The sequence below is a fragment of the Diabrotica virgifera genome, chromosome 1 (assembly GCF_917563875.1).
Source record: "Diabrotica virgifera virgifera chromosome 1, PGI_DIABVI_V3a".
Taxonomy (NCBI): domain Eukaryota; kingdom Metazoa; phylum Arthropoda; class Insecta; order Coleoptera; family Chrysomelidae; genus Diabrotica; species Diabrotica virgifera.
The window spans coordinates 62724432-62752402 of NC_065443.1; the positions used below are offsets into that span (position 1 = coordinate 62724432).

General features: G+C 32.2%; 1 protein-coding gene across 3 annotated transcripts in view; it reads left to right on the forward strand.

The window, feature by feature from the left end:
• The window catches only part of LOC114329273 (homeobox protein DBX1-B), a 306498-nt gene that overhangs the window by 239677 nt on the left and 38850 nt on the right, over positions 1-27971 (forward strand). For all 3 annotated transcript variants that reach the window (XM_028278318.2, XM_028278317.2, XM_028278316.2), the window contains exon 3: positions 15927-16101. In XM_028278318.2, the coding sequence (XP_028134119.1) occupies positions 15927-16101 (175 nt within the window). The remainder of the gene's footprint in view (positions 1-15926; positions 16102-27971) is intronic.

Here is a 27971-nt window from a genome sequence, read left to right on the forward strand (position 1 = left end):
TGGCTTTTTCTTCAGAATAGCAAGATTAGCATCAGAGATACGAAAAAATGTTCAAATATGAAATTGTAGCCGATTTAATTTCCAAAAGCCTGGTTTGTAAAAATTTTTTCTAAGGCAAAAATTGAGTGAACTATCGACAATTAAAACTTGTAATGACATGCAAAAACCACCTTTACCAACCCTTTCAAAGTCACTTCTTTTTGCCACTGAGGATTTTAACAATAATTAATATTAGTAGCCTTATAGACCTTATAAAAACCTACAAAATTCTTTTTTACCAAACTTCTAGGATCAAAATTAAAAATGTTAGGGTTAAAAAATCAATATATTTTTTTGAAAAAAAAGGAGAAATCCAATTGGAAGCATAATAATGTAAGTTAGCGGTGTTTCTAGTCATTGGCCTTATTCATTCTTATTTATTTATGTATTATTAATAGATTCTAGATGTTTGACTGGCTTAGAATGATTATTTTTTAAAAACAGGAGTTAAAAGCGAATAACGAATTTTTGTAGCTTGGTAAAAAATGCCATTTTCTTCAGAATGTAAAGATTAGCATCAGAGATACGAAAAAATATTTCAATATAAAATTGTAGGTTATTCAATTCTCAAGAACTTGGTTTGAAAAAGTTTTTTCTACGGCAAAAATTGAGTGAATCGTAAATGAGTATACCTATCAAAACATTGATTTTTTCGATATAAAACTAACATTTTCGATGGCAAATAAATCGAAAACTGTTAATTTTATCAAAAAAATGTATAGGACATTTTTTGCTTAGAATGAATGTTTTTACCAACCCTTGCCGTCAAAATATAATAAAAATATCCACCCTCGTGATGGGGTGACAACCACCCCCATGGTAAAAGCGCCTGTCGGCATCATATAGATTTTGATCCTTGGTCTATCTACTACTTATTTTCAAATTTTCAAGCAAATCTATCCATTCTGTAAAAATTGCGAGGTGAAAAGCTTCGGTTCCTGGCCTATAGATCATCGTAGATCTCACAATATACAAATATTTTCGTATCTAATAGTAGATACGGGATCCGAATCTAGGTCGACCTTCACCCTTCTGTTTACCCGATGAAACATTTTTTTTATTAAATTTCATACATAGACACATACGACTTGCATGGGTTGCCTATCAAAATATGGTCATAGCTATCCTTAAGGGGGTGGGGGGCAAATTTGTGAATTTTTTTGAAAGTATGGTAGAATTATTTTATTTTTAAATTAAATAAGCGTATTCAGCAAAATTCATAGAATATTAAAAAAAAAATTAAGGAAAAATATGGAAAAATAGCCAACGGTGGAACATTTTTAAAGACACCTCAAAAACAATGGATTTTGAGTTGGACATAAGAACTTATCATTGGATCATGTGAAACAAAAAATTCAAAAAGATTTTATTAGCTTATGGGTTTCTCGAGGTAAAGCTGTCGAGTGTTTTTTGTTGTAACGATTTTTGACTTTTTGGTATTTTGAATTTTTAAAGGAACTTCTCAAGTGGACACAATTTTCCAAATTATGGATTTTTTGTAAGAGAAGGTAAGTATGTTTCTTTAAAATGTGTTGTGACAAACACATTTTGGTAATTATTGTATAAAAATAATAAGTCTGGATCCCGCGTATGAAAAAAAGTTGATTATTAGCAAGCTGAAAATTTGTTAATAGCTTAAGGGTGTCTAGTCGGACAAACTTTGATATATGGGAACACTGAAACAGGGGAAGTTTTAATTGTGAAACAGGTTAAAAATTTGGAACGTCCAGACCACGAACACGTCACATGTATTTTGTCCGACAGAACTTCCAATTGATTTGTTACCCTTTCATTAAACTCTCATGCAAAAATCGGGCTGCTATTTATGACCAAATGGGCATTATAATGAGTGGAACACGTAGAAAATATCAAATGACAGGAATTATGACAGGTGATAAATAGCAGTCTGCTTTTTGCATGAGATTTTAATGAAAAGGTAACAAATCAATTGGAAGTTCTGTCGGACAAAATACATGTGACGTTTTCGTGGTCTGACCGATCCAAATTTTTAACCTGTTCCACAATTAAAACTTCCCCTGTTCCAGTGTTCCCATATATCAAAGTTTGTCCGACTAGACACCCTTAAGCTATTAACAAATTTTCAGCTTGCTATAAATCAACTTTTTTTTCAAACTCGGGATCCAGACCTATAAAGTTATCGCTAAATATGAGGTGATATTTATTTTTCTCAATGTAAAAACATGTGGTCTAATTATTTTTATTTTAATATATAACAATAAAGAAATTGTTTAAATATGAGGTGATACTTATTTTTCTAATCTAAAAACATGTGGTCTAAATATTTTTATTTAAGGCCATCGGTACATAATTCGCAAATATTTTACGGCTATCCCTATTTTTTCTGTCTTTACACGGCAAATTACGTGTAGTAAAATTCACACTGGTATGGAAATGTAAACACTACTAGAATGCCATTCTACTTTTCTACTTGACAATGCCATCATTAACTTTAAGGAGATGGCTTTTGAATGTTCTTGGATAACTGTTATTTGTATAATTGCAAGTTATTAATTCTGTTAATAAATGTGATTATTTCATTCATAGGAGATTCTGACCAATAGAAAGCTACAGAAATAAAAATTAAAGTGATAAATTTGATAATATCCCGTCGTCAAATATATTACGTCAGATGCCCTTCGTTGCTACGAAAAAATACATTCAGTGACATTAATGACAATTAATGTTTATAAATTATAAAAGTGATGACTTTCAACCGTCAAATATTTATAACAACTGTGTGTTTAATTGTACTAATTTGTACTTACATAAATAAATTACAATAAAATTTTGGTTTTGAAAACTGTCAAAGTGTCACTCGGGAAAAATTCGATAATTTTAGAGCTCTTGTGCAATTACTAATGATATTTTTTTCACTAAATACATATGTATTCAGTGATTGTAATAATTTATATGTACAACAAAAACTAATACTCAATCGAGAAAAGAGGAAAAATGTTAAAGTGATTTTTTAATAATATATTGTTTATATGGAACGCTTAAAATTATTTTGAACATCTTTAAGGGGATGGGTACGTATTTTCGGCTGCAATGCTATTCAAATGGGGATTCATTTTTTTTTCGAATCCTGAGAAAACTAATAAGTATTTTTGAAAAATTTAAACGCAGAATGAAAGATTACGTTCTTACCGAGCGCAGAAAGTCCCTGAAAACTTCTATAATGTTTATTTTAATAAGTTAAGGGGTAAAAGTCTAAGAGAAAATGTCGTGTGATTTTTAATTTCAAATATCTTATTCAAAAGAAATTTTTTTATTTATTCTAAGGGACTTTGGGCCCTCGATAATAATTTAGTCTTCCATTCTGCGTTTAAATTTTTTAAAAACATTTATTAGTTTTTTCAGAATCCGAAAAAATGGACACCATGTCCCTGGTGATATTTTCCAAATCGAACATTCGCTATCTTTGTCATACAACGCACTGAGTCAAATAGAATATGATGACAAGACACTGACAGTTTTAAATATTATTTGACATGGCATCGGGAATATTGTGAGTTGTTGATTAAATAAATTGATAGTTTATTTGATAAATAATTGATTTAAGACGTGAACTTAATAAAAAGTTTTTTATTGTTAATTATTTGTGGAAGATCCAAGCAGAGAATACATCACGATATATTCTGTGATCCAAGTATTTTGTTGCTAAAGATGATCAACATTGTAAGCGTTCCATAGTAACAATATATTATTAAAAATTCATTTTATCACTTTTCCTCTTTTCTCGATTGAGTATTAGTTTTTATTGTACATATAAATTATTACAATCACTGAATACACATAGTTAGTGAAAAAAATATCACATTTATTAACTGAATTAATAATTTGCAATTATACAAATAACAGTTATCCAAGAACATTCAAAAGCCATCTCTTTAAAATTAATGATAACATTGCCAAGTAGAATGACATTCTAGTAATGTTTACATATCCATACCAGTGTGAATTTTACTACACGTCATTTTCTGTGTAAAGACAGAAAAAGTAGGGATAGATATAAAATATTTGCGAATTATGTACCGATCGCATTAACACAAAAATACTTGGATCATAGAATATAATCCTGATGTATTCTCTGCTTGGATCTTCTATAGATAATTAACAATAAATAACTTTTTATTAAGTTCACGTCTTAAATCAATTATTTATCAAATATATTATCAATATTATTTAATTAACAACTCCCGATCTCCCGATGCCATGCCAAATATTTAAAATATTTAAAACTGTCACTGTCTTGTCATCATATTCTATTTGACTCAGTGCGTTGTATGACAAAGACAGCGAATGTTTGATTTGGAAAATATAACCACGGACATGGTATCCATTTTTTGGAATCCTGAAAAAACTAGTAAATGTTTTTAAAAAATTTAAACGCAGAAAGAAAGACTATATCGAGGGCCGAAAGTCCCTTAGAATAAATAAAAAGTTTTTTTTAATGAGATATTTGAAATTAAAAGTCACACTACATTTTCTCTTAGTTTTTCACCCCTGTAACTTATTAAAATAAACATAGAAGTTTTCAAGGACTTTCGGCCCTCGCCAATAACGTAATGTTTCATTCTGCGTTTAAATTTTTCAAAAATACTTATTAGTTTTCTCAGGATTCGAAAAAAAAAAATGAATCCCCATTTGAATAGCGTTGCAGCCGAAAATACGTACCCATCCCCTTAATTTACTATCTCTATTGGGAATGAGCCACAATTTTATTTTAAAATAAGTTTATATTGATGTTTCGATTTTCACTTCGGAAATCGTTCTAAAGATATAAAACATTGATAAATTAAACAATTTTTTTTTGTTTTGACTACTTGGTAAATTATTCTGTTAATGATTTAATTTTATCTTATTCATTTATATTCAGACATACATTATACATTTCAAAGTACCAAAAACAAAATTTATTTAATGTGTTAATGTCTTGTATTTTGAGAATGATTTTCGAAGTGGAAATCGAAACGTGAAAATAAACTTATTTTAAAGTGAAATTGTAGTTTATTCTTATATACTTATAAATAGTCAATTGTATAAAGATGCCACAAGAAAACAACTTCAGGACAATTTTTATTTGAAATAAAAACACGCACACAAGCGTTACAACCCAGCTTCTACATCGACATATGTGTTCCAATGGAAAAGTCGAAAACACAGGTCTGAGGATCAAACTAGTCACACTCTAGCGTGGAGTGGTCCTTATCTGACCCCCAAGCTATCCTTGGGGTAACCAGAAGAACATTTCTCCCTTTGAGTGACAAAATATTAAATGACTTTACTTGGGAATTATGTCTCCTAAATGTGTCGTCCATACAGCGAACCATCGACCTCAGTCGATGTCGTTTTAAATTTAAAATCCGCATTTTTATTTGTCACATATTTTTAGAGTGTCCAATACTAAATCAAGAGGATTTAAGTCCAGTTGATAGGGTGGTAGTCATAAGACTGAGTGATGTGTATCATTCCTAATCTGATCTAAGAGACCGGGAGAAATTATACAGAAGTTTAGCTACTATTTTCTGAGTCCTGCCTTTTGCAATACTGGAAGGCCAGACGAGGTACTTGCAATTTGTGGAAACATCCACAAATTTCCTGTGACATTTTCCTGAAAAAATTAGATTTTCCCAAAAAATAAAAATAGGGTTTGGCGCTGAATTTCTGAGTCCTGCCATATCCGTAGAATGACAGGATACTATCGATTTCATGAAGAAATTTTTTTGGACAGGAGGGTTGCAAACGGGCTAACAGAGTATATATTGATACAAACATGTAAGGAAATTAATGAAATTTTCATGATTTTCTGGGTCCTGCCAACTAAATAAATTAAACATATTTATTTCAAAATGATCAAAAAAATGTTGTCATGACGTCCCCGGCTGTTGAAGTATACTTGTCCCTTGGAAAATTGTGCGGAAAATTTTCACTCTGATTCCGTGATTTTCTGAGTCCTGCCTTTACAAAGTTATAATACTAAAATGCAATCAATACTTTTTCGGTACTCGGCAGGAAGGTTAAAAGCTTCTAGTAAGACGGCAGGAGTGCTAGATTTGTAAGAAAATTCGTGAAAAATTCCACGATTTTCTGAGTCACGCCATTTTGCATATGTTTCAAGAATCTTAATATAAGTCTGTTTACAAAGAGGCAGGATGATTTTATATTTATTTCGTATACAGGGTGGAGCATTAATGTGATAAATTCCAATTACTCGTTTGTCGTAAGAGATACGAAAAAAATTATTTAGGTAAAACGTGGGGTACAGATAGGACCATAATTTAAAAATATTTTCTAATATACAGGGCTACCCGTATTGACAGGGTGACACAAACTTATGTTTTTTTAATGGAATACCCTGTATCCAATTTTAAGTTCCCTCAGATAATTTTAAGACCATTTAACACAATTCACCCAATTCGATAATGGAGAATAATTCACTCTAAGGGAGCTAGGCCTCTTTGAAGATGGGGCCTTGTAATTAGATGTTTTTATATCTCCAGAAGGCTTCCATTTCGAAAGACAAAAACTGGTCCGCCTTTTATCTTACAGAGATAAATCGATTCCATCAATTGCGAATCTCCAGTACCGGTCATATGAGTCCGTTTTGGGTAGGGCAACGGTTATTTTATCGCATAACTTTTAAGCATTTTTGACACTAGATTATTAAATTGTGAGGTATTCTAGTATTAAAAGGTACTCTTGCTTTAAGTCGATAGGATGTACCGTTTTCTAGAAAAATCGATTTTAAAAATTTTTCGATTTTTGAATTTGAAACAAATTTGAAAAAAAAAAAATTAAAAAAACAGTGTATTTACCGACTTAAGGCAAGAAGAGTATTTTTTAGTACTAGAATACCTCATAATTTAATACTCTACTGTCAAAAATGCTTAAAAAGTAAAGACCAATAAGTTATGAGATAAAATATCCATTGATCACCCAAGACGGACGCCTATGACCGGTACTAGAAATTCACAATTGATAAAATCGATTCATCTCTGAAAGAGAAATAAACGTACCAGTTTTCGTTTTTCTAAATAGTTTTTTTTTATTTTTTTTTCAAATTCAAAAAACGCAAAATTTTTAAATCGATTTTTCTATCCTACCGACTTAAAGCAAAAGTACCTTTTAGTACAAGAATATCCCAGAATTTAATAATCCAGTGTTAAAAATACTTAAAAGTTAAAGACAGAAAAGTTATGCCATAAAATATCATTTTCCCTACCCAAAACGGACGCCTATGACCGATACTAAAAATAATTGATGGAAACGATTTATCTCTTTAAGATAAATAGGTGTACCAGTTTTCGTTTTTCTAAATAGAAGCGTTCTGGAGATATTTAAAAAAAAACTAATCACAAGACGCCATCTTTAAAGAACTCTAGCTTCCTTAGAAAGCACCTTCGAACTAGGTGAATTGAGTTAAATTATTAAAATTATCTGAGGAATCTCCGGTCTTCGTTTGTTAGGAAAGTTTCTGGCCACCCTGTATAATATAATAGGTACATTCCCTTCTATAACCAATACAGTGTAAACATTATTGATTTCCTTCCTAATTACTTTCATTGCGTTTAATTAGATAAAAATATGATTTAGGGCCGGTTGTTCGAACACTAATCAGCATTGATCACTATCAAATACTTAATTACTGTCACAACTGTCAATGTCAACTTTGGTTGGGTTGCCGAAAACATAATATTGATGACAATTATGAAATTAGTTAATCAATTATGTTAATAATTGTTATGTTACCAAAGTTGACATTGACAGTTGTGACAGTAATTAAATATTTGATAGTGATCAATGTTGATTAGCGTTCGAACAACCGGCCCTAATAAATCACTTAAAATAAAGATGTTACAGTTTGGTATTAGATTTGAAAGGTGTGTCAAAAATCCGAGACGTTACTCAGGAAAATAATATTTATTTAATACCGTACGATTTTTTTAACGATATTTCAATTACTTTTTATGTATTAAATATCTTTGCGGTTATCCTGCCACGTTGTAAACGGTTTTAGATTAGTGTTTTTAAGCATACTCGACATGGCATGACTAAGAAAATTATTGTGGTGATATGAATATGTCTGTATAACACTATGAAATAATTTTACAGACTTAAAATTTTATTTTTATATACGAAATAACTATATAACCATCCTGCCTCTTTGTAAATAAATTTATATTAATATTCTTGAGATATGTGCAAAATGGCATGATTCAGAAGATCGTATAACTTTCCACGAATTTTCTTATACATTTTTTAACTTTGTATATTAAAAAAGGTGTAACTAAACATCCTGCCATTTTGAATAATGTCTATTTAAATTATTTATTTTATAATAAAATTTATTTTACGAAAATCACGGAACTAGGGTAAAAATTTTCCACAGAATTTTCCAAGGGACAAGTGCAGTTAAACATTAGGAGACGTCATGCCAACATTTTTTTTATCATTTTGAAATAAACATGTTTAATTTATTAAGTTGGCAGGACTCAGAAAATTATGAAAATTTCATTATTTTTATTACATGTTTGTATATCTATATACTCACTTAGTCCTTTTGCAACCCTCCTGCCCAAAAAGTTTTCTTCATAAAATCGATAGTATCCTGTCATTCTATGGATATGGCAGGACTCAAAAATTCATCGCAACTCCCCATTTTTTTTCATGAAAATCTAATTTTTACAGGAAAATGTCACAGGAAACCCGTGGATTTTCACAAATTGTAAGTACCTTCTCTAACCTTCCAGTATTGCAAAGGGCAGGACTCAGAACATCGTGGTTGAACTTCTGTTAATATTTCCCGGTTTATAACTCATACGATTGATATTGGTTTTGTGAATGTTTAGTAGACTATATAATTCTGCCTTTATCATTTTTTCTTAATATTCCACTGTTTTAACCATTCCTTTATTTCGTCTTTTCTAGACCACACAGTGAGACAGTTTTGAATTTGGATATTGTGATGTGGAGTATTATCTATAACCTAACTACGGGCTGGTGTTTTAGAAATAAGATTTTCGTGAATCCATTTTTTGGAATTATTACAGTTCATTTTGCTCTAATAATTCCCCGACCTACCAGATATAATTTTTTTTTTAGTTACCAGATATATTAAACTTGAGTTTTTTATGAGACTGCCCTCTAATTATGTAGATAGTCTAAGCGCCATATAGAGGTCACCGTGACATTTTCAATTCTGATGGGCAAACTCAACGGTTTCTTATGGATTTTTGGCTGCTGATGATGAATTTCGAGGGTGGATTTCGATCCGAGTGGTCAACAAATTGTTATAAACAATTTAATTGTTTGTAAATTTGTATAAGGCCCTAGCTCATAAACGAAGAGATAAAAAAGAGATATGCTTCATAGAAGGAATAGAAACTCTACTATTGAGTGTTTATGTCAACATTCCTTGGAGGAGAATTTTTTGGCAACGTGAAAGGGATCCTAGAAATCGACTTAAAGCTGTGACAGATGTCCTTACTTACAAAATTGGATCAGTTATAATTTAGAAGACGCTAATTTAGATTAGGTCGTCCATCTCCCAATGAAAACGTCTAAATTTGCTATGATCGACTAGACTATTTGGTGACTCCACAGGAAAAAAGAACTCGATAGTATGATTTGTGCCATAATATATCATAAATAAGGTGTTCAAAATGCAACGTATGCTTAAATTTCGAGTGTTTTGTTTTATACTATACCCAAAGCTAATGGTAGCTTTTATGCCTGGTGTACCATATTTTGTACAGAATTTTTTTTACTTATTTTACATAAATATTTTGTTTTAACGACAAATACGTTTTTGTTACCTTATATAAAACGTAAAGGGCCTAGCCGGGTAAGATGATGAAAAGTGCCCCCAACTCGATTCGAATTCCATATAGGTCACCTTTTAGCATATATAGTGAAACTCACTTTCTGAAATTTTTTGCCCCCTAGGTGGTCATGTGACCCACCTAGAGCCTAATTAGGGTTTTTATGTTTTTATTTTTTATCTCAGCCGCTTCGGAACTAGCGAAAAACTTTAAATAAAAAAGTCGTAAGCTTTAAAAAGTTCTGTCCGAAAAATTTTTTTTTAATTTTTGGCGGGAAATTTAAATTTAAGAACGATTTTAAAATTTTAAATGATTATAAAAAAATAACTAAGACATTTGATTTCACGAAAAAAATATATAACGTGTATTTTTACATACTGTTTCACCCTGAATTTTTTCAAATTTTTAAAATTGGTGAAACGTAACTTTAAAAATAAAAAAACGCAATTTTTCGGTTTTTTTTTCGATATTTGATATAATTTTATACATATTTTTCAAAAAAGGTAACACCGTCACTAGTATAGGTAAAAAACTGAAAAATAATTGGGGTTTTCTCAATAAAATTTTTTTGTAATGCCATCCATTTTCAAGATACAGGGCGTTGAAAAAAACAAAATTTTACACATTTTCTACGATTTTGCCGAAACTACTGGCAACATTGCAATAAAATTTGGCGAGTTTTAAGTTGTAGTTGTTATGCATTTTTCACATACAATTAAGAATTTTTTATTTATCATTGGCGCGCATAGGGGTAATGGTCTGAACTTTTTAAAGAAAAAAGATAGTACGCCACTGACATATTTCAAATTAACAATCGTTTTTGAATTCCTCGTTCAATTTGTGACAAAAAATCTATCTTCCTATTTTTTCATACGACGCGCCATTTTTATTCAAAAAATAAAATACCTTAACCCTTACAAAGTATTCGAACTTCTAGTAGTTTCTACATCTATGTAGTATGTAGTTTCTATGTAGTAGTTTATACATAAACTCATCCTGTACCATCTGTGAATAAGTCGATAACTCAAAAATGCAATTTTTCGGTATGGCCATTTTAAACATTTTATTAGTTTTGAAGAATCAAAATTTAAGATTCGACTTATCCACTTATTCACGGTCTGTACCATCTGTGAATAAGTTGATAACTCAAAAATGCAAACTTTTCGGTATGGCCATTTTAAACATTTTATTAGTTTTGAAGAATAAAAAATTTAAGATTTGACTTATCCACTTATTCACGGATGGTACAGCATTATAAAAACTAATTCGAATACTTTGGAAGCGGTAAGATATTTTATTTTTTGCAGTAAAACGGCGCGTCGTATGAAAAAATGAGAAGATAGTTTTTTTATCGCAAATTGAACGAGGAATTCAAAAACGATTGTTAATTTGAATTATGTCAATGGCGTACTATCTTTTTTTCTTTGAAAAGTTCAGACCATTACCCCTATGCGCGCCAATAATGAATATCAAATCCTTAATTGCATGTCGAAACATGCACAATAACTGTCTCTTAAAATTCGCCAAGTTTTATTACAATGTTACCAGCAGTTTCGGCAAAATCGTAAAAAATGTGTAAAATTTTGTTTTTTTTCAACGCCCTATATCTTGAGAATGGATGGCGTTACAAAAAATTTTTATTAAGCAAACTCCAATTATTTTTCAGTTTTTTACCTATTTTAGTGACGGTGTTACCTTTTTTGAAAAACATGTATAAAATTGTATCAAGAAACTAAAAAAAAACCGAAAAAATGCGGTTTTTTATTTTTAAAGGTGCGTTTCACCAATTTTAAAAATTTGAAAAAATTCAGGGTAAAACATTAGGCTAAAATACACGTTATATATTTTTTTCGTAAAAACGAATATCTTAGTTATTTTTTTATACTCATTTAAAATTTTAAAATCGTTCTAAAATTTAAATTTCCCGCCAAAAATAAAAAAAAAATTTTCGGACAGAACTTTTTAAAACTTACAACTTTTTTATTTAAAGTTTTTCGCTAGACCTTGATGCGGCTGAGATAAAAATAAAAACATAAAAACCCTAATTAGGCTCTAGGTGGGTCACATGACCACCTAGGGGGCTAAAAATTTCAGAAAGTGAGTTTCACTATATATGCTAAACGGTGACCTATATGGAATTCGAATCGAGTTGGGGGCACTTTTCATCATCTTACCCGGCTAGGCCCTTCGAAGGAAAATATTAAAAAGTATTTTAAGGAAAGTTTTAGGCATATCTGGGTTAATAAATAGGAATGACTTCCTTTTAAGTTATATTTCTAAAATCGTAGTTTTTCAAGTTTTCTTTTTCTCATTTAGTACAAAAGTCGAAGAAAAAGTAAATAGAATGAAAGGTGATATGGGCACTTTATAATGCTATACTTATAAGAATTATATTATAAAATTGCATCAGGATCTTCATAAATAAAAATGAAGATAACGTATGCATATATAAATTATAATTTGTATCAAGAGGTTATGCGCGAACCTTTTTGCTGTGAGCCGATCTTGCGCCTCAGAGCGCGCTATTAAAATATCGATATCTTGGCCAAAAATAAACATACGAACATTTTTCTAAGCTCAAAATGTTCCTTTTGAGTTCTACTATTATTAGTGTTAATTAAAGTATAAATGTTAATTGCTCAAATTTGCTTAAAACCCTTATAAACAAATTAATGTACACATTTTCTAAGAAAATTTTAACTTCAAACGGGTATAACTTTAAAATACATATTATAAAGATTTAAGTAATTTAACAAACTGTGTTTGAACGCTTATGAATTAAGCTTTGGAATGAGACTTTGTAAAGCTCATTTGCATGTGTAGAAGAGTTACGATCGAAAAATACTTATTTTGCAAATTAAAAGGAAATATCGAAAGGAAATAAAAATATCGAAAAAGAAATAAAAGGCAGAATTTACAAAACAGTCATTAGACCAATAATGACATACGCGGCAAAAACACGACGCGACACAGAGAGCACAAAAAGATTGCTCGAAACAGCGGGGATGAAAACCCTTCGAAAAATCGATAGAAAAAGACTCTATGGGACAGAGGTAGAAGTACAGATATACGACGGAGATGCAAGGTGGATAACATTAATAACTGGGTAAGAAACAGAAGAATAGAATGCAATGACCACATAAACCGAATGACAACAAATTAGGGAGAGGAAAAACCTACCGGTTATAACCTAAAACCGGTTTTTTTTACTTTTTAATAACCGGTTTTACCGGTGGTTTTTTTGTCCCGGTTATAACCGGTTTTTCCGGTGAAAAACCGGAGAAGTTATACCTCTGAGAAAAATAATGAATTCGAAGAAAAAAGATTGTTTGTTTTAAATTCATCAACATCCTTCATTTCTTTAATGTTTATATCAGTTAATGATATATTATATCAGTTAATGATTCTTACACTCACTGAAATGAGTTTAATGTGATAGGCTAAACTGGCCATTTTAATGATCTTGAGAATAATTGAGATTGAAAATAGAAATCAGTCATCAGAAGTTCGCAGGACATAACCTAAGGCAGAAGGATGAAAGGTGGACTAAGATGATTATACATTGGAGACCGTGGAACCACAAACGAAAAATGGAAAGGCCACAAATGCGATGGTCAGTTTCACTGAAGAAACACGGCGGGTCAAAATTGATGAAAAATGTCCAAGGTAGAGAGGTTCGGAGGAAGGAAGCGGATGCCTATATGCAAGGATGTAGGTTTAGGGCTGATTAGAAAGATAAAGACTAGCTAAGGTACTCGGTTTCGGTACTCGGATGTCAGCAGCTATTTTTAAAAGCGGATGCCAGTTCCGCAATTGGCTAGTTCGAACCTGTAGTTTCACTTTCCCTATCCCACTGCGCAATACCCAATATACGCCGACGCTGTGTACCTATATATCGATTGATTATATTGGTACCTATCGATATCGATGGTATCGATATGGATAATATTGATATCGATTCGAATGGAGTATCGCAAACTAAAATGCAATTTAATGTAAGGTTGTAACCTATTGGGTATTGGATATTAATTCAAAAAACCGAAAGCCGGCTTTTAGAATAACCGGTTTTTTGAGCGGATATAACTGTTAGGTTAAACCGTAATTAAGAAAAACCGGTATAACCGAAAACCGGTTTTTTTATCAACAACCGCCATCCCTACAACAAATAGGGTAGTCAGGACAGCGAGAGACGGTTCCCTAGGAAGACGATCAGTGGGAAGACCACGAAAACGATGGAACGACAACTTACTAGAGGCACATTGAAAAATAGACAGAGGGATGTCTATATAAAAAGAAGAAGAAGAAGAAGCAAGTTAAAGGCATTAGGTACTAATTTTACAATATCTTGAGTTCTAATAAATGGATTTAAATTTAATAATCGCCATAATCGCCATTTTCTTTGTTTTTTATTGGGGAATAAAGGACATCGCACACATCTTATGGAAAATATAATGTCACTCAATTTCAATAAAATTTATACGAATAGATTCGATTTAAATTAACGGTCAAATCTTATCATTGCGCCAACTCTTAATTATGATTAATTACGGCGCAAATTCCAATTAAAGTTTATCGAAATCATATTTTTGTAGTCAGTAAAAGTGTCAATTACAATTACTATTGCTCTGGGTGCTATTCAAAAGAGCTTAAACCCCGCTGGGTCTAAGCCGATTAGTGAAACTAATCCGCTGATTTATGGAGTACCGACAATTTGGGTATTTTAAAATATTTTTTCTCTCTCTAACTTATGTACGTACCCATTTGATTTCAGATTTATTTATATCAATTTCTGCTCTTATTATTGAAAATATAGCGTTGGCGCAATGATAAGATTTGACCGTTAATTTAAAACGCATCTATTCGTATAAATTTTATTGAATTTGAGTGACATTATATTTTCCATAAGATGTGTGCGATGTCCTTTTATTTGAAATTTATGTTTATCTTATATAGTTTACGACCTAGAGCCTTATAAACAATTTATAAACAATTAATTTGTTTATAACAATTTTTTGACCACTCGGATCGAAATCCTTCCTCGAAATTCGTCATCAGCAACCAAAAATCCATAAGAAACCTTTGAGTTTGCCCATCAGAATTGAAAAGGACACGGTGACCTAGCTAGCGCCTAGACTATAGTATATTAAGTATGGAGAACGGTAAGGGTTTTATACCGATCGAAGACAATTGTTTGTCCAACTGTCCAAATTGTTTGACAATTGTCCAATTATTGTCTGAGATCGGTTACCCTTAACGTTCGACATGCTTATAACGTTTTTTGCACGATTGATACCATTATAAATTATAAAATTAAACATTTTCGTCATATTGACTAGTTTCATTCATTTTATCAAGATAGATACTTTGGTTGTTAGGTAGTAACTAGGGTGCATAACAACAATGGGAATTGAGTTTTTATTTAGTTGTCAATAATTTTAAGTACAATTTTGATTATTATAAATTAAAATATGAGCGAAAGTGAATTTGAAGAAATTGAACGGGCTTGGGAGAACTTAAGAATCGAAGAAAAGACTCTATTGGCATATTTCGTTCAAAGACATATGCAGTTGAAAGTTCCTGGAAGCCTCTGGGCAGAATATTCAATGATTAAATCCACCGTTTTTCTTTATGATGGTATTGATATTTCCAAGTTTTCAACTTTGATCGCGTATTTGAAGAGAAAAAATGTTGGCTATAGGCCTAAGGAAGCGAGCATTTTTACACGGGAGCAATTTGAAAAATTTCTGATGGAAGCACCGGATGAAGAATTTCTAGTTCACAAGGTAATATAAATAAATTAAAATTAAGAGATTTTTTAACTCGACGGTAAGTGAATTACTTACCGTCGAGTTGGAGTACTTACCGTCGAGTTGGATTACTTACCGTCGAGTTGCTAGTAAATGTCACCTATTGACGTAAAATCTGTCACGGTAAACAGTCAAAAATGATCAATCGTGCAAAAAGGTACATTTAATGTTGATTATAAAAGTGTGATATAGGATATAGTTATAACTAGTATTAAATTATGTTAAATATTTACAGGTATCCGAATAGCTGACGGCCATTCACCTACACATTCATCTACAAACTTATCAACGTGTTCCTCAAATCAAAACAAAAGAAAACGTTCTTGGTCCAGAGCTGTGTTCAGTAATTTACAAAGAAAAGGACTCGAAAGAAGATTTCAGCTACAGAAGTACATCACAAAACCTGACAGGTTGGTTTTTCTCCTCTCAATTTTTTTTATCAACAAACAAGGCACTAATCAATCAACTACTGTTAATTTTCTAATATTAAATTAAAATGGTTCATTATGTTCACGGTTCATAATAGGCCGTGGATTAGGGGTTCTTATTTACATTTTTTCTATAATAGCTTCTCTTTCCTCTTCTTCTTCTTCGTGTGATTAGGATTACTTATGTTTGTGTGCCCCTTATTCTGTTTCAGTTGTTGTTGACTGTAGATGTGTACAATGTCTTTTCACCTTTTCGGCGGCCTTCCAAAGGTCCATGTCACCAGCCCCCCCTTTTTCGATTTGAGGGTCAAAAAAAAGCTCATTCGTTTGTATTGCGTTAGTACTGAATTGTATCACCCTTCATTCGTTTGTACTGCCCCCACCCTTTTAAATCTGCCTGGAGGGGCTGGTGACATGCCATCCCCCCCTTTTTCGATTTGAGGGTCAAAAAAAAGCTCATTCGTTTGTATTGCGTTAGTACTGGATTGTATCACCCTTCATTCGTTTGTACTGCCCCCACCCTTTTAAATCTGCCTGGAGGGGCTGGTGACATGCCATCCCCCCCTTTTTCGATCTGGGGGTCCGGGATGGGTATGTTCGTTTGTACTGCGTTAGTATCGGATTGTATCGCCCTTATTTTGTTTGTACTGCCCCCACCCGTCTAGATTGGCCTGGGGGGCCAGTGACATGCTACCCTCTACTCTGCACTTTTTGCCTTCTGAATGTCGAAAATAGGCTATTTCGTTTGTACTGCGTTAGTACTGGATTGTATCACTCTTCATTCTTTTGTACTGCCTCCACCCTTTTAAATCTGCCTGGAGGGGCTGGTGACATGCCATCCCCCCCTTTTCGATATTGGGGTCCGGGATGGGTATGTTCGTTTGTACTACGTTAGTATCGGATTGTATCGCCATTATTTTGTTTGTACCGCCCCCACCCGCCTAGATTGGCCTGGGGGGCCAGTGACATGCTACCCCTCTACTATGCATTCTTTGCCATCTAAATGTCAAAAATAGGCTATTTAGTTTGTACTGCGTTAGTACTGGATTGTACCGCCCTTATTTTGTTTGTACTACCCCTACCCTTCTACATTTAAAACAGAGAAGGATTAGTGCTAGGAGTAAGGACACAAAATCAGCCAAACCTTGCACATAGTAACACCGCGGGTGTAAAATTTGGTAAATTCGTCAAAAATGAAACGAATTAAATTTTGAAACTGAAAAACAGGCTTGCAAGCCTCTCTCCACTCTCCATGGGGAATGGAAATTTACCCCCTCAGATGGATCTCGGAGTAGTAGCGATTTGAAAAATGGTACATGTATTTGTTGGAGATATTTTGAACACTATTTTCAATCAGAAATCAGTGCAGCGACCTTGTCTTTTCCTACTAGGAAGAAATTTATCCATCCCCTCAATAAATTTTACAGTTTCAGACGCTATCGATATGAAAATCAAAGATCTTATGCGGCGCATTCCGAAATACACTCTTCGTTGTACAATTTCAACCTCTCTCGATAAGTAATTTACTGAAACATACATACGGCAGAATTCATTGGAATCGAAAATTATTAAAAGTATTTGGAACATTAAATGAAAAATTCCCACAATCAATATCTTTCTTACCATCTAATGTCAGAGACCAGATAACAATAATTGCCGCTGCTATGTTATGGTAATTTGTTTTCTAGAAAGGTTTGTATTGTTCGTTTATATTATGACTGCAATAAGATTCAGAATTTCCGTATTTCATTTGTAAAATAAATATAGTGTCAAAAACTTGCTTATACATTTGACGCACTGTCCGTCAACGTGTTAATTGACTCTACAGATTCAGTGCCAAAACGAGACATTTTTATAGAAAAATATTTGCAAGTATATTAAATGCCAAACTGACCTGTTAAATAAACAATGACATTGCAATTTTCGATTTCTACTATGGAATTATCGCTGTATAGACCAGGGCGGATCTGTTTTGAAGTGGATGTGAGAGGTGGCATTCCGATTTTTGCAGATAAAATTAGGTGACAACTTCAGTAATTATAATTGACTTATGCTCCTTCTCAAATATGTTTGGAACATTATTAAAAAAATTTAAATATTTAAAAATTTCGAAAAACATCGATTTTTTTCAACTTTCATTGCTTGTAAAACGATTCATTTTGGAACAAAGTCATATTGAAATAAAATAAAGATAATTGAATTTTGTATGATATACGACACGACTGGTATAAAATATCTTAAATGATTATCCTTTCTGCAAAATAGCAATAAATACAAAATAAGAGGGCAAAATAAGCCTCTTTTTATTCAATGTTTTTCAACCACTTTGGTTGCACTTAGAACCTTCGTATTTTACTTAGAAAATTCTTACAACATACTCAATCTGTCCACCAAATTTCATTAAAATCGACATAATAGATTTTGCATAATAATTTTGCAATCTAAATCTCTGAACAAAAAGTAGACCTGTTAGAAGTTTGCTAATTTTTTTTTATATCGAGAGGTACTTTACCAATCCAATACACTTTACAAAATTAAAATCGGATTATTTAAGCGGCCTCAGCACTGTTTTAAGGATATAAACAATTTTTTGCTTATAAACAAATATACTGAGGACGTTTGAGTTGGAATAAATTCATTTTCTCGAGAATGGGCAACTCTGGAGATAAATCCTAAACAGGTCGATTTTTATATTTAAATTATAATTTTTGGGATATCTATCATACTACTAACGTCATCCATTTGGGTGTGATGACGCAATCGATGATTTTTTAAATGAAAATGTGGGTCGTGTGCTAGCTCATTTGAAATATTATTCAATTCTCTATTTATTACATAATTATTTATACAGGGTGCCCAAATTTTTTTTAATTAATTGAGACAAACAGAAGAAAGTATTTAATTTAGTTAATTCGAGATACATTTTACTGTTGTTCTAAACTAGAAAAAAAAGCTTATTTGATAAATAACAGAAAAATGAATTTATTCGTATTTATTAACTCAAACGTTCTCACTGTATTTGTTTATAAGCCAAAAAATTGTGTATAACTTTAAAACATTGCTGAGGCCGATTAAATAAACCAACTTAAGTTCTGTAAAGTGTATTAGATAGGTAGTATCTTTATATGTAAAAAAATTAGCAAACTTCTAAATAATGGTCTAGTTTTTGTTCAGAAAGTTTATAAAAAAATTTAATTTTTTAAAAAAATTTAGATTGCAAAATTATTATGCAAAATATATTAAGTGTATTTTATAGTCGTATATCATAAAAAATTCAATTATCTTTATTTTATATCCCTACGACTTTGTTCCAAAATGAATCGTTTTAAAAACGATTGAAAAGTTGAAAAAAATCGATGTTTTCCGAAATTTTTAAATATTTGAATGTTTTTATTAATGTTCCGGACATATTTGAGAAGGAGCATAAGCCAATTATACTTACTGAAGTTGTCACCTAATTTTATCTGCAAAAATCGGAATGCCACCTCTCACATCCACTTCAAAACAGATCCGCCTGGTCTATACAGCGATAATTCCATAGTAAACAATCGAAAATTGCACTGTCATTGTTTATTTAATAGGTCAGTTTGGCATTTCATATATTTGCAAATATTTTTCTATAAAAATGTCTCGTTTTGGCATTGAATCTGCAGAGTCAATTAACACGTTAACGGACAGTGCGTCAAATGTATAAGCAAGTTTTTGACACTATATTTATTTTGCAAATGGAATACGGAAATTCTGAATCTCATTGCAGTCATAAATGAACAATACAAACCTTTCTAGAAAACAAATTACCATAACATAGCAACGGCAATTATTGTTATCTGGTCTCTGGAATTAGATGGTAGGAAAGACATTGATTGTGGGAATTTTTCATTTAATGTTCCAAATACTTTTAATAATTTTCGATTCCAATGAATTCTGCCGTATGTATGTTTCAGTTAATCAGTTATCCAGAGAGATTGAAATTGTACAACGAAGAGTGCATTTCGCAATGCGCCGCATGAGATCTTTGATTTTCATATCGATAGCGTGTAAAACTGTAAAATTTATTGAGGGGATGGATAAATTTCTTCCTAGTAGGAAAAGGCAAGGTCGCTCCTCTGATTTCTGATCGAAAATGGTGTTCAAAATATCTCCAACAAATACATGTACCATTTTTCAAATCGGTAGCGTAGAACTACTCCGCGAGATCCATCTGAGGGTGTAACTTTCCATTCCCCATGGAGAGTGGCTTGCAAGCCTATTTTTCAGTTTCAAAATGTAATTCGTTACATTTTTGACGAAATTACCAAATTTTACACCCGCGGTGTTACTATAATAGTTTTGGCTAATTTTGTGTCCTTACTCCTAGCTTTAATCCACCCCTGTTTTAAATGTAGAAGGGTAGCATGTCACTGGCCCCCCAGGCCAATCTAGACGGGTGGGGGCGGTACAAACAAAATAAGGGCGATACAATCCGATACTAACGTAGTACAAACGAACATACCCATCCCGGACCACCATATCGAAAAAGGGGGGGGGATGGCGTGTCACCAGCCCCTCCAGGCAAATTTAAAAGGGTGGAGGCAGTACAAAAGAATGAAGGGTGATACAATCCAGTACTAACGCAGTACAAACTAAATAGCCTATTTTCGACATTCAGAAGGCAAAAAGTGCAGAGTAGAGGGTAGCATGTCACTGGCCCCCCCAGGCCAATCTAGACGGGTGGGGGCAGTACAAACAAAATAAGGACGATACAATCCGATACTAATGCAGTACAAACGAACATACCCATCCCGGACCTTCAGATCGAAAAAGGGGGGGATGGCATGTCACCAGCCCCTCCAGGCAGATTTAAAAGGGTGGGGGCAGTACAAACGAATGAATCGTGATACAATCCAGTACTAACGCAATACAAACGAATGAGCTTTTTTTTGGCCCTCAAATCGCAAAAGGGGGGGATGGCATGTCACCAGCCCCTCCAGGCAGATTTAAAAGGGTGGGGGCAGTACAAACGAATGAAGGGTGATACAATTCAGTACTAACGCAATACAAACGAATGAGCTTTTTTTTGACTCTCAAATTGAAAAAGGGGGGGCTGGTGACATGGACCTGCCTTCCAACGGGTCTTCTTCTATACGGCTTGTTGTTTTTACAGATGTTCGCTAATCTATCTGGTCCCATTCGGTTTAAGTATTCGTTCCAGTTGTTTTTTCTTGTTTTTATCCACCTGTTACTGTTTTGAATTTTGAATTGTTCGCGTATACTTCTGTTGCTTTGTCTGTCTCTTAATGATATGTCAAAACGGCAAACAGGTGTATGTTTTCAAAAAAACTTTTGATAGTGTGTAAAAAATATTTTATTATCAGCTAAGTACTTTCGACACATAACGTGTCATCATCAGAGCTTCCTAAAATGACATATTTAAGACAAGATTTTTTAATATAAAAAATAAGTGAAAAACTTACGTCCTCTTATAAAACCTTCATAGAAGAGCAATTGCTAAACAACACAATAAAAAACATGGATAGTGGGCAAAAGCCACAGATATAGGGTATAATAACCTTTTAAAGTGAATAAAATCACATCTAAATTATTTTATTAATTAGTAAGACAACATGGCTGAGTCAAATCATTTTGAGCCCACGTGAACAGCAGATCAGCTGAGGAAGACTGTCATTTATTAAAATGATAAAGAAGGAACTACAATCTTATGCGACCTCTATGTTCATAAATATTAATTAAAAATTGAAAATGACTAAAAAGCCATGTATAGGTTAAATGAAATTAAAGTTAAGATTTTAAAGTTAAATTTTCAAAAAAAATTTCTATTATTACTATTGAAGTGAAATGTTAACGTGTATATTAAAAGTTATCAAAATTCTTCCAAAAAACAAATCTGTTATAGAGTGACCAAGTGTAGAAGAAGTTAGATGAAATCATACCTAGGAGAAATATCATTTGATAAGCTCAGAGTTCGAAAGCTGTTATTAAAATTAAAAATCTTATTGATTAATTCAGACAAATAACAAATATTTGCTTGTTTACAAATATGTAAACAATGAACGAAAACTCAAGAATACCTAAAAGTAATGTTCAAAAAACTTTCATAAATTGTTGGGTATACTGTATACTAAACCAAAATTACTAAAGAAATTTCTCAAAAATAGGATCAAATTTACAATTTAATTGAATCTGGGTGTTAACACAGTTTTGAGGGTTTCTTTTCATTTCTCTACTTATTTCTAGATCTTCTAGTAGATTCATTTTGGTATAGTTATTATAAGGTATGTTGTGTAAGATCCTATTATCTCTTTGTGGACTAAAGCTATGTTTCGATGCATGTAAATGATGACCAAAGCTAGATTTATCGATCTTTGACATATGCTCTTTGATACGAGTATCCAAAGGTCGCATCGTTCTACCCACGTAGGTCACAGGGCATTCACCACATGACAATTTATAAATGCCACTTTTTGAAGTTTTTTTAATTTTGTCTTTAGTATGAGAAAAAATTTACTTGATGTTATCTTTGCATTTAAATGAAAGTTTTAAGTTAGGAATGTTATTTAACTAAGAACTATGATGTTTTGTTTAAGTTGGGTAAGTATTTCTTTTTTGAAAAAGAAATCCGTGAATTTTCCTTCGAATACCCTTTTTGACAAATTCATCAATTTTAATAGGCTTTTTCCCCTCTTTAATTGTTCGTTTGTATTTGGGTTAGCTATACCTTGCTTTTTTCTTTCTGATAGAAACCTGTAACTACATTGTTGACACCCCTACGCCCGTCATGTTGGCACAACTCTCGATTATGTTCCGAGCAGTGTTTCTGGGATTCTGAGAAACTAGAGCATGGTGAACGTTCAGGATAATAGTCTTCTCTCTTGGTGAATATACAGACTTACTGACTGTACGCAACAGTACCGGTGTAAAAATTGATGATGTTGATGATGATGTGCGTATATGTTCGTAGGAATATGGAAAAAATCTACTCCCGCACTGCACAAAATTCGCAAAACAAATATTCGAGACGCTAATTACTGCCGTATTTTATTAAAAATAGAATATCAATAAACGTTTTGGAAAGGAAGATAAATGTAAATCTCCATTAATTTTAATGAATAAACACTTCCGGAACATCCGCCTATGATTTTACTTCTTTTACGACCGTTTTATGACTTTGAGGCAAATTTTGTGCTCTCAAGAATATATGAACGGACTGTAGTCCTGTCGCCAGTGGGGGTACAACGGCTTCCTTAATTCAGATGGACTTACCCAAATTTTTTTTATGTATTTTGACCCGTAGAACACGAATTTTTTGGGTAACAGTAGATCCGGATCTCGATAAGATTGTTATAAACAAAGAACTAGGGGAATCACATAACAGCGATTTTTCGCAAACAAAACATTGTTTTGTATTTTTTGGGTAATTCTAAGCAAAAAATGTTTTTACAAGTTTTTTCGTAGGATGCATAGTTTTCGACATAAACGCGGTTGAACTTTCAAAAAATCGAAAAATTGCAATTTTTGAACCCCAATAACTTTTGATGAAAAATAAAATATCAGTTCTGCTTACCGCATTTGAAAGTTCAAGTCAAATTATATAGGTTTTGATTACTTTCATTGCTAAAAATTAATTTTTTTATTGTTAAACACATAGTGATTGAATGATGTTTTCAATGCATTTCCCATTTGAAATTGAACGAGTAGGCGCGCATACAGACAATTTCTACGTAGATTACGTACATTAAAACGCATGCATTGGGAACGGGAAACACTATGTGTTTATGGCTTTGTTTAACAAATAAAAACTTAATTTTTAGCAATGCAAATAATCAAAACCGATAGAATTTGACTTGAACTTTCAAATGCAGTAAGCAGAATTGCTATTTTATTTTTTAATCAAAAGTTATTCGGGTTAAAAATTTCACTTTTTCGATTTTTTGAAAGTTCAACCGCGTTTATCTCTAAAACTATGTATCCTACGAAAAAACTTGTACGATCATTTTTTGCTGAGAATCACCCAAAAAATACAAAAAAATGTTTTGTTTTGCGAAGAATCGCTGTTATGTGATTCCTCAAGTTCTTTGTTTATATCAAACTTATCGACATCCGGATCAAGTGTTACCCAAAAAATTCGTGTTCTACGGGTCAAAATACATAAAAAAACTTGGGTAAGTCCATCTAAATTAAGGAGGCCGTTGTACCCCCCCTGGAGACAGGACTATACGTTCTCTAAAGCTTTTTCTTTAAACTAGATAGTTTCGTCTTCAATTTTATTTTTACTGACAATCATGACTTTTGTTTTATTTTATGTTCAGAGATATTCCATGCCTCTCGCAGTACTGCGTAATGCAATCAACCAAAATTTGCAGCCCTTCCCTGCAGTCCACAAGGAGTATTGTAAATATCCCCTTTTTTCATTGTAAGTCAATTTCTACCTGTTGGTTTCATTGTCTCCGTTCTGTCGTCGCCTCCAAATATCTCTGTTATACATACAGTGCTAGTCAAAAGTCCGTACCCCCCCTCTTATCTTTTGAACGGTTATACGTACAAAAGTGAAATTTGGAGGGAGGAAATAAACGGACATAAGCTCCTTAACTAGTCATGACAGGTGACGTAATAGTGACAGATGACGTTACAGAGCCACTGTGACCGATAATTTTAAATGGGACCTTATGGCAAGTGATACCTCGTTTGAAAGGTATTTAAAATACCTATTCAGCCATACTATTTTTTTTTTGGTGTAGGTGGATTTTTATTTTGGTGAATAAATTAAATAAATATAATATTGTAGTTTCTCATTTAATTAACAAAAATTCAAATGTCCGCCTATGGTTTCTTTGTCAAAAAATTTGACGTTTTTCAATTTTCTAGTAGTTTTTACGTAAACTTCAACCCTTTTGACAAGTAATCATAGGCAGAATTTTGAATTTTTATTAATTAAATGCGAAACTACAATTTTATATTTATTTCATTTTTTCATCAAAATTAGCTTAAACTCAAACAAAATTAGTATAAATGAATAGGTATTTTCAATACCTTTCAAACGAGGTATCACTTGCCATAAGGTCCCATTTAAAATTATCTGTCACAGTGGCGCTGTAAAGTCATCTGTCACTATTACGTCATCTGTCATGACTAGTTAAGAAGCTTACGTCCGTTGATTTCCTCCCTCCAAATTTCACTATTATAGGTATAACCGTTCAAAAGATACGAGGGGGGGTACGGACTTTTGACTAGCACTGTATATTCATCTCATTTATTTATTTTGTCTGCACTTTTAATTATTATTTTGTTGTTTTTGTACATCATGTTTCCAATAACTCTCTTTTTAATTTATAATAACTGTTTCTTTATTTTTCCTAAATATGTTATGCAGGATCCTATGCAGGATGAAAATCTTCCATTTCTGCACCTGTTTTTGATATCCACAATTCTTCGCTTTACTGATTTTTTGTTTGATTATTTTATTTAAGTTTGTGTATTGTTCGTTTTTATTCTTGTAGTTCCTTAATTATTAAACTAAACTTAGGTCCATATTCTTCAATGATACGCAATGTTTGATTTACGCTGCATCATGTTCTTAATCGTGTTATTTTCTACTTTGTGAATTTTTTGAAATATTAATTCGATTATAATTTAAATATTATCGCAATACAAGTAATGCGATACTTGAAAAAAGTCCTCTATATTATATTTGTACATGTAAGTTTCATCGTAAATATTTGTTGAGATATGGCTGTTCAAAATTTGCATACACTCGCGGCACAAGTAATGCGATACTTGAAAAAAAGTCCTCTATGGTATATTTGTACATATTATGTACATATTATGTATTGAGGATTTGGTGGAACAAAGAAATTCAAAATTTGATTTAATGTCTGAAAATTTTTAAAATCGGGTTCTGCATTTAATATATTTCTGTATATATCTGTAAGTATATTTGATCTGTAAATTTCATCGCTTCAAAGTGTTTATTTTTGAAGGGTTGAAAGAGCTTGAACTATTCACTAATCACGAGTGTATGCAAATTTTGAACAGCCATATCTCAACAAATATTTGTCTTACAGAAAAACAAAATATCCAAAATATTCAGAAAAGCAAAACCTAGATTTTTTTACTCTTTGTGATTTTTGGTATCACTAATAATAATTTTTAAGGGATTTTGAAAAAAAAGCATTTTTTAAAAATTAAAAAATTTTTACTTTATATCCAAATTTTTTCAAAGCTAAGCCATGAAGCGGTAGCGATTAATTTGAATTAAGATGTCAATTAGGGGGTGATTTTCCCGATTTTTTTTTTGAAAAAAAAAGGGACCAGCTTAATTTTGAGCGTATCTTGCTTACTTTTGATGTTAAAAACTAAAAAAAAAAAACAAAAATAAATATTTTTTTAGACACTTTAAAAAAGTTATAATGAGTTTTCCCCAACAAGTGTATCATTTTTGGGTTACTTAACGTTGAAATATTCGCTTTGAAATTTGACGAATATAAACCTATTTTTTATAACTTTTAATCTACTGAGTCTAGAGAGTTCATACATACACCATTTTTCACTTATTTATAAGCTATATTTTTGCTAAGAATGTTTTTTTCGAGAATATACTTACTTTTTGAGTTATTTGCAATAAACCGTCTAAAAACGTGTTTCTTTTGTTGAAAAATTAACATATTTACTCACAAATTCGAAAAGTATTAAGTTGCTTAGAATTAGTCAGTTTATCCATTTCCGGACTTTTTGGACGTATATTCTTTCACCTCCGAGAAGGGGTGAAACTCACCCCTAGGGCAAAAGCACACATCGGCACAGTATCACTTTTCTTCTTTGACATGTTACTTGTAGTAGGGGAGGAAAGTATGCTAAATGTGCAGTCACTTGAGCGACCTATCGGATTGTGAAGAGTAGGTCCTAAAACCAAAAAAAGTTTAAGTAAAGTTTCCCATTTTAGTGGGGATTTTCTATTTTTTAATTTAATTTTCTATTTCTAACAATCGTTTTTTCGATTATAGCGCCATTTATCCATAATCAGAAAAAATGTCTCGAATAAAAGTTACTTATTTTACGTAAGCAATCTAAATCTGCAATAAAAATTGGGGGCTTTAATTTAAGATATTAAAGTAACTCCCACCCCACCTTCGTGGGGGGTCGTGTTTGGTGCCATTCGATAGATTTTTCAAAAATATTGAATAAGTGTATTTTTCATTTTTTTGATCTGTTGTTCATTTCGCGAAATATCGCGGGAGTCGGATTTAAAATTTTAAATTTACCCCCCACCCCTCTCCGCGGGAGTAGTGTTTGATATCATTCGATAGATTTTTGAAAAATTTTGAGCACGTATTTTTTAGTTTTTTGATTTGTCGTTCATTTCGCGAAATATTCTCTTTTCTCTTGTGAAACTTTGTGATTTGTGATTTTTGAAATATACACTGTTCTGCAGGTACTTAACCAACCTTATCTTAATCTGACGATTTCGAAATTTTCTAAGGATAGATTTTTTTTCGGCCCCCCCTAACGAACTCCCCTGTATTAAGAGCCAATATATGGTAGAGGTACATTTACAGGGTACATGGTTTCTCCCCATGTGATAATCTGACGCGCTTGAGTAACTGCAAAAATCCCCGCTTGGGCTCCCCTACCACTATTATATGTGTATGCCAAATTTCATGTCAATGCAAGCGGTTTTTTAAAATTTGGAGCAAAAACCGTGATTTAATGGCCTATGAAGTGAGTCTATGATAAAAATCCATTCTCACAGAGACACGTTGTGCCGAACGGTAATAAAATTTTGAGGGCCTTTTCTGCCAAGACAGATTATTCCGTTTTTACACTGAGTCAGAAGTATATTAAAGAATTATCTGCAAAAA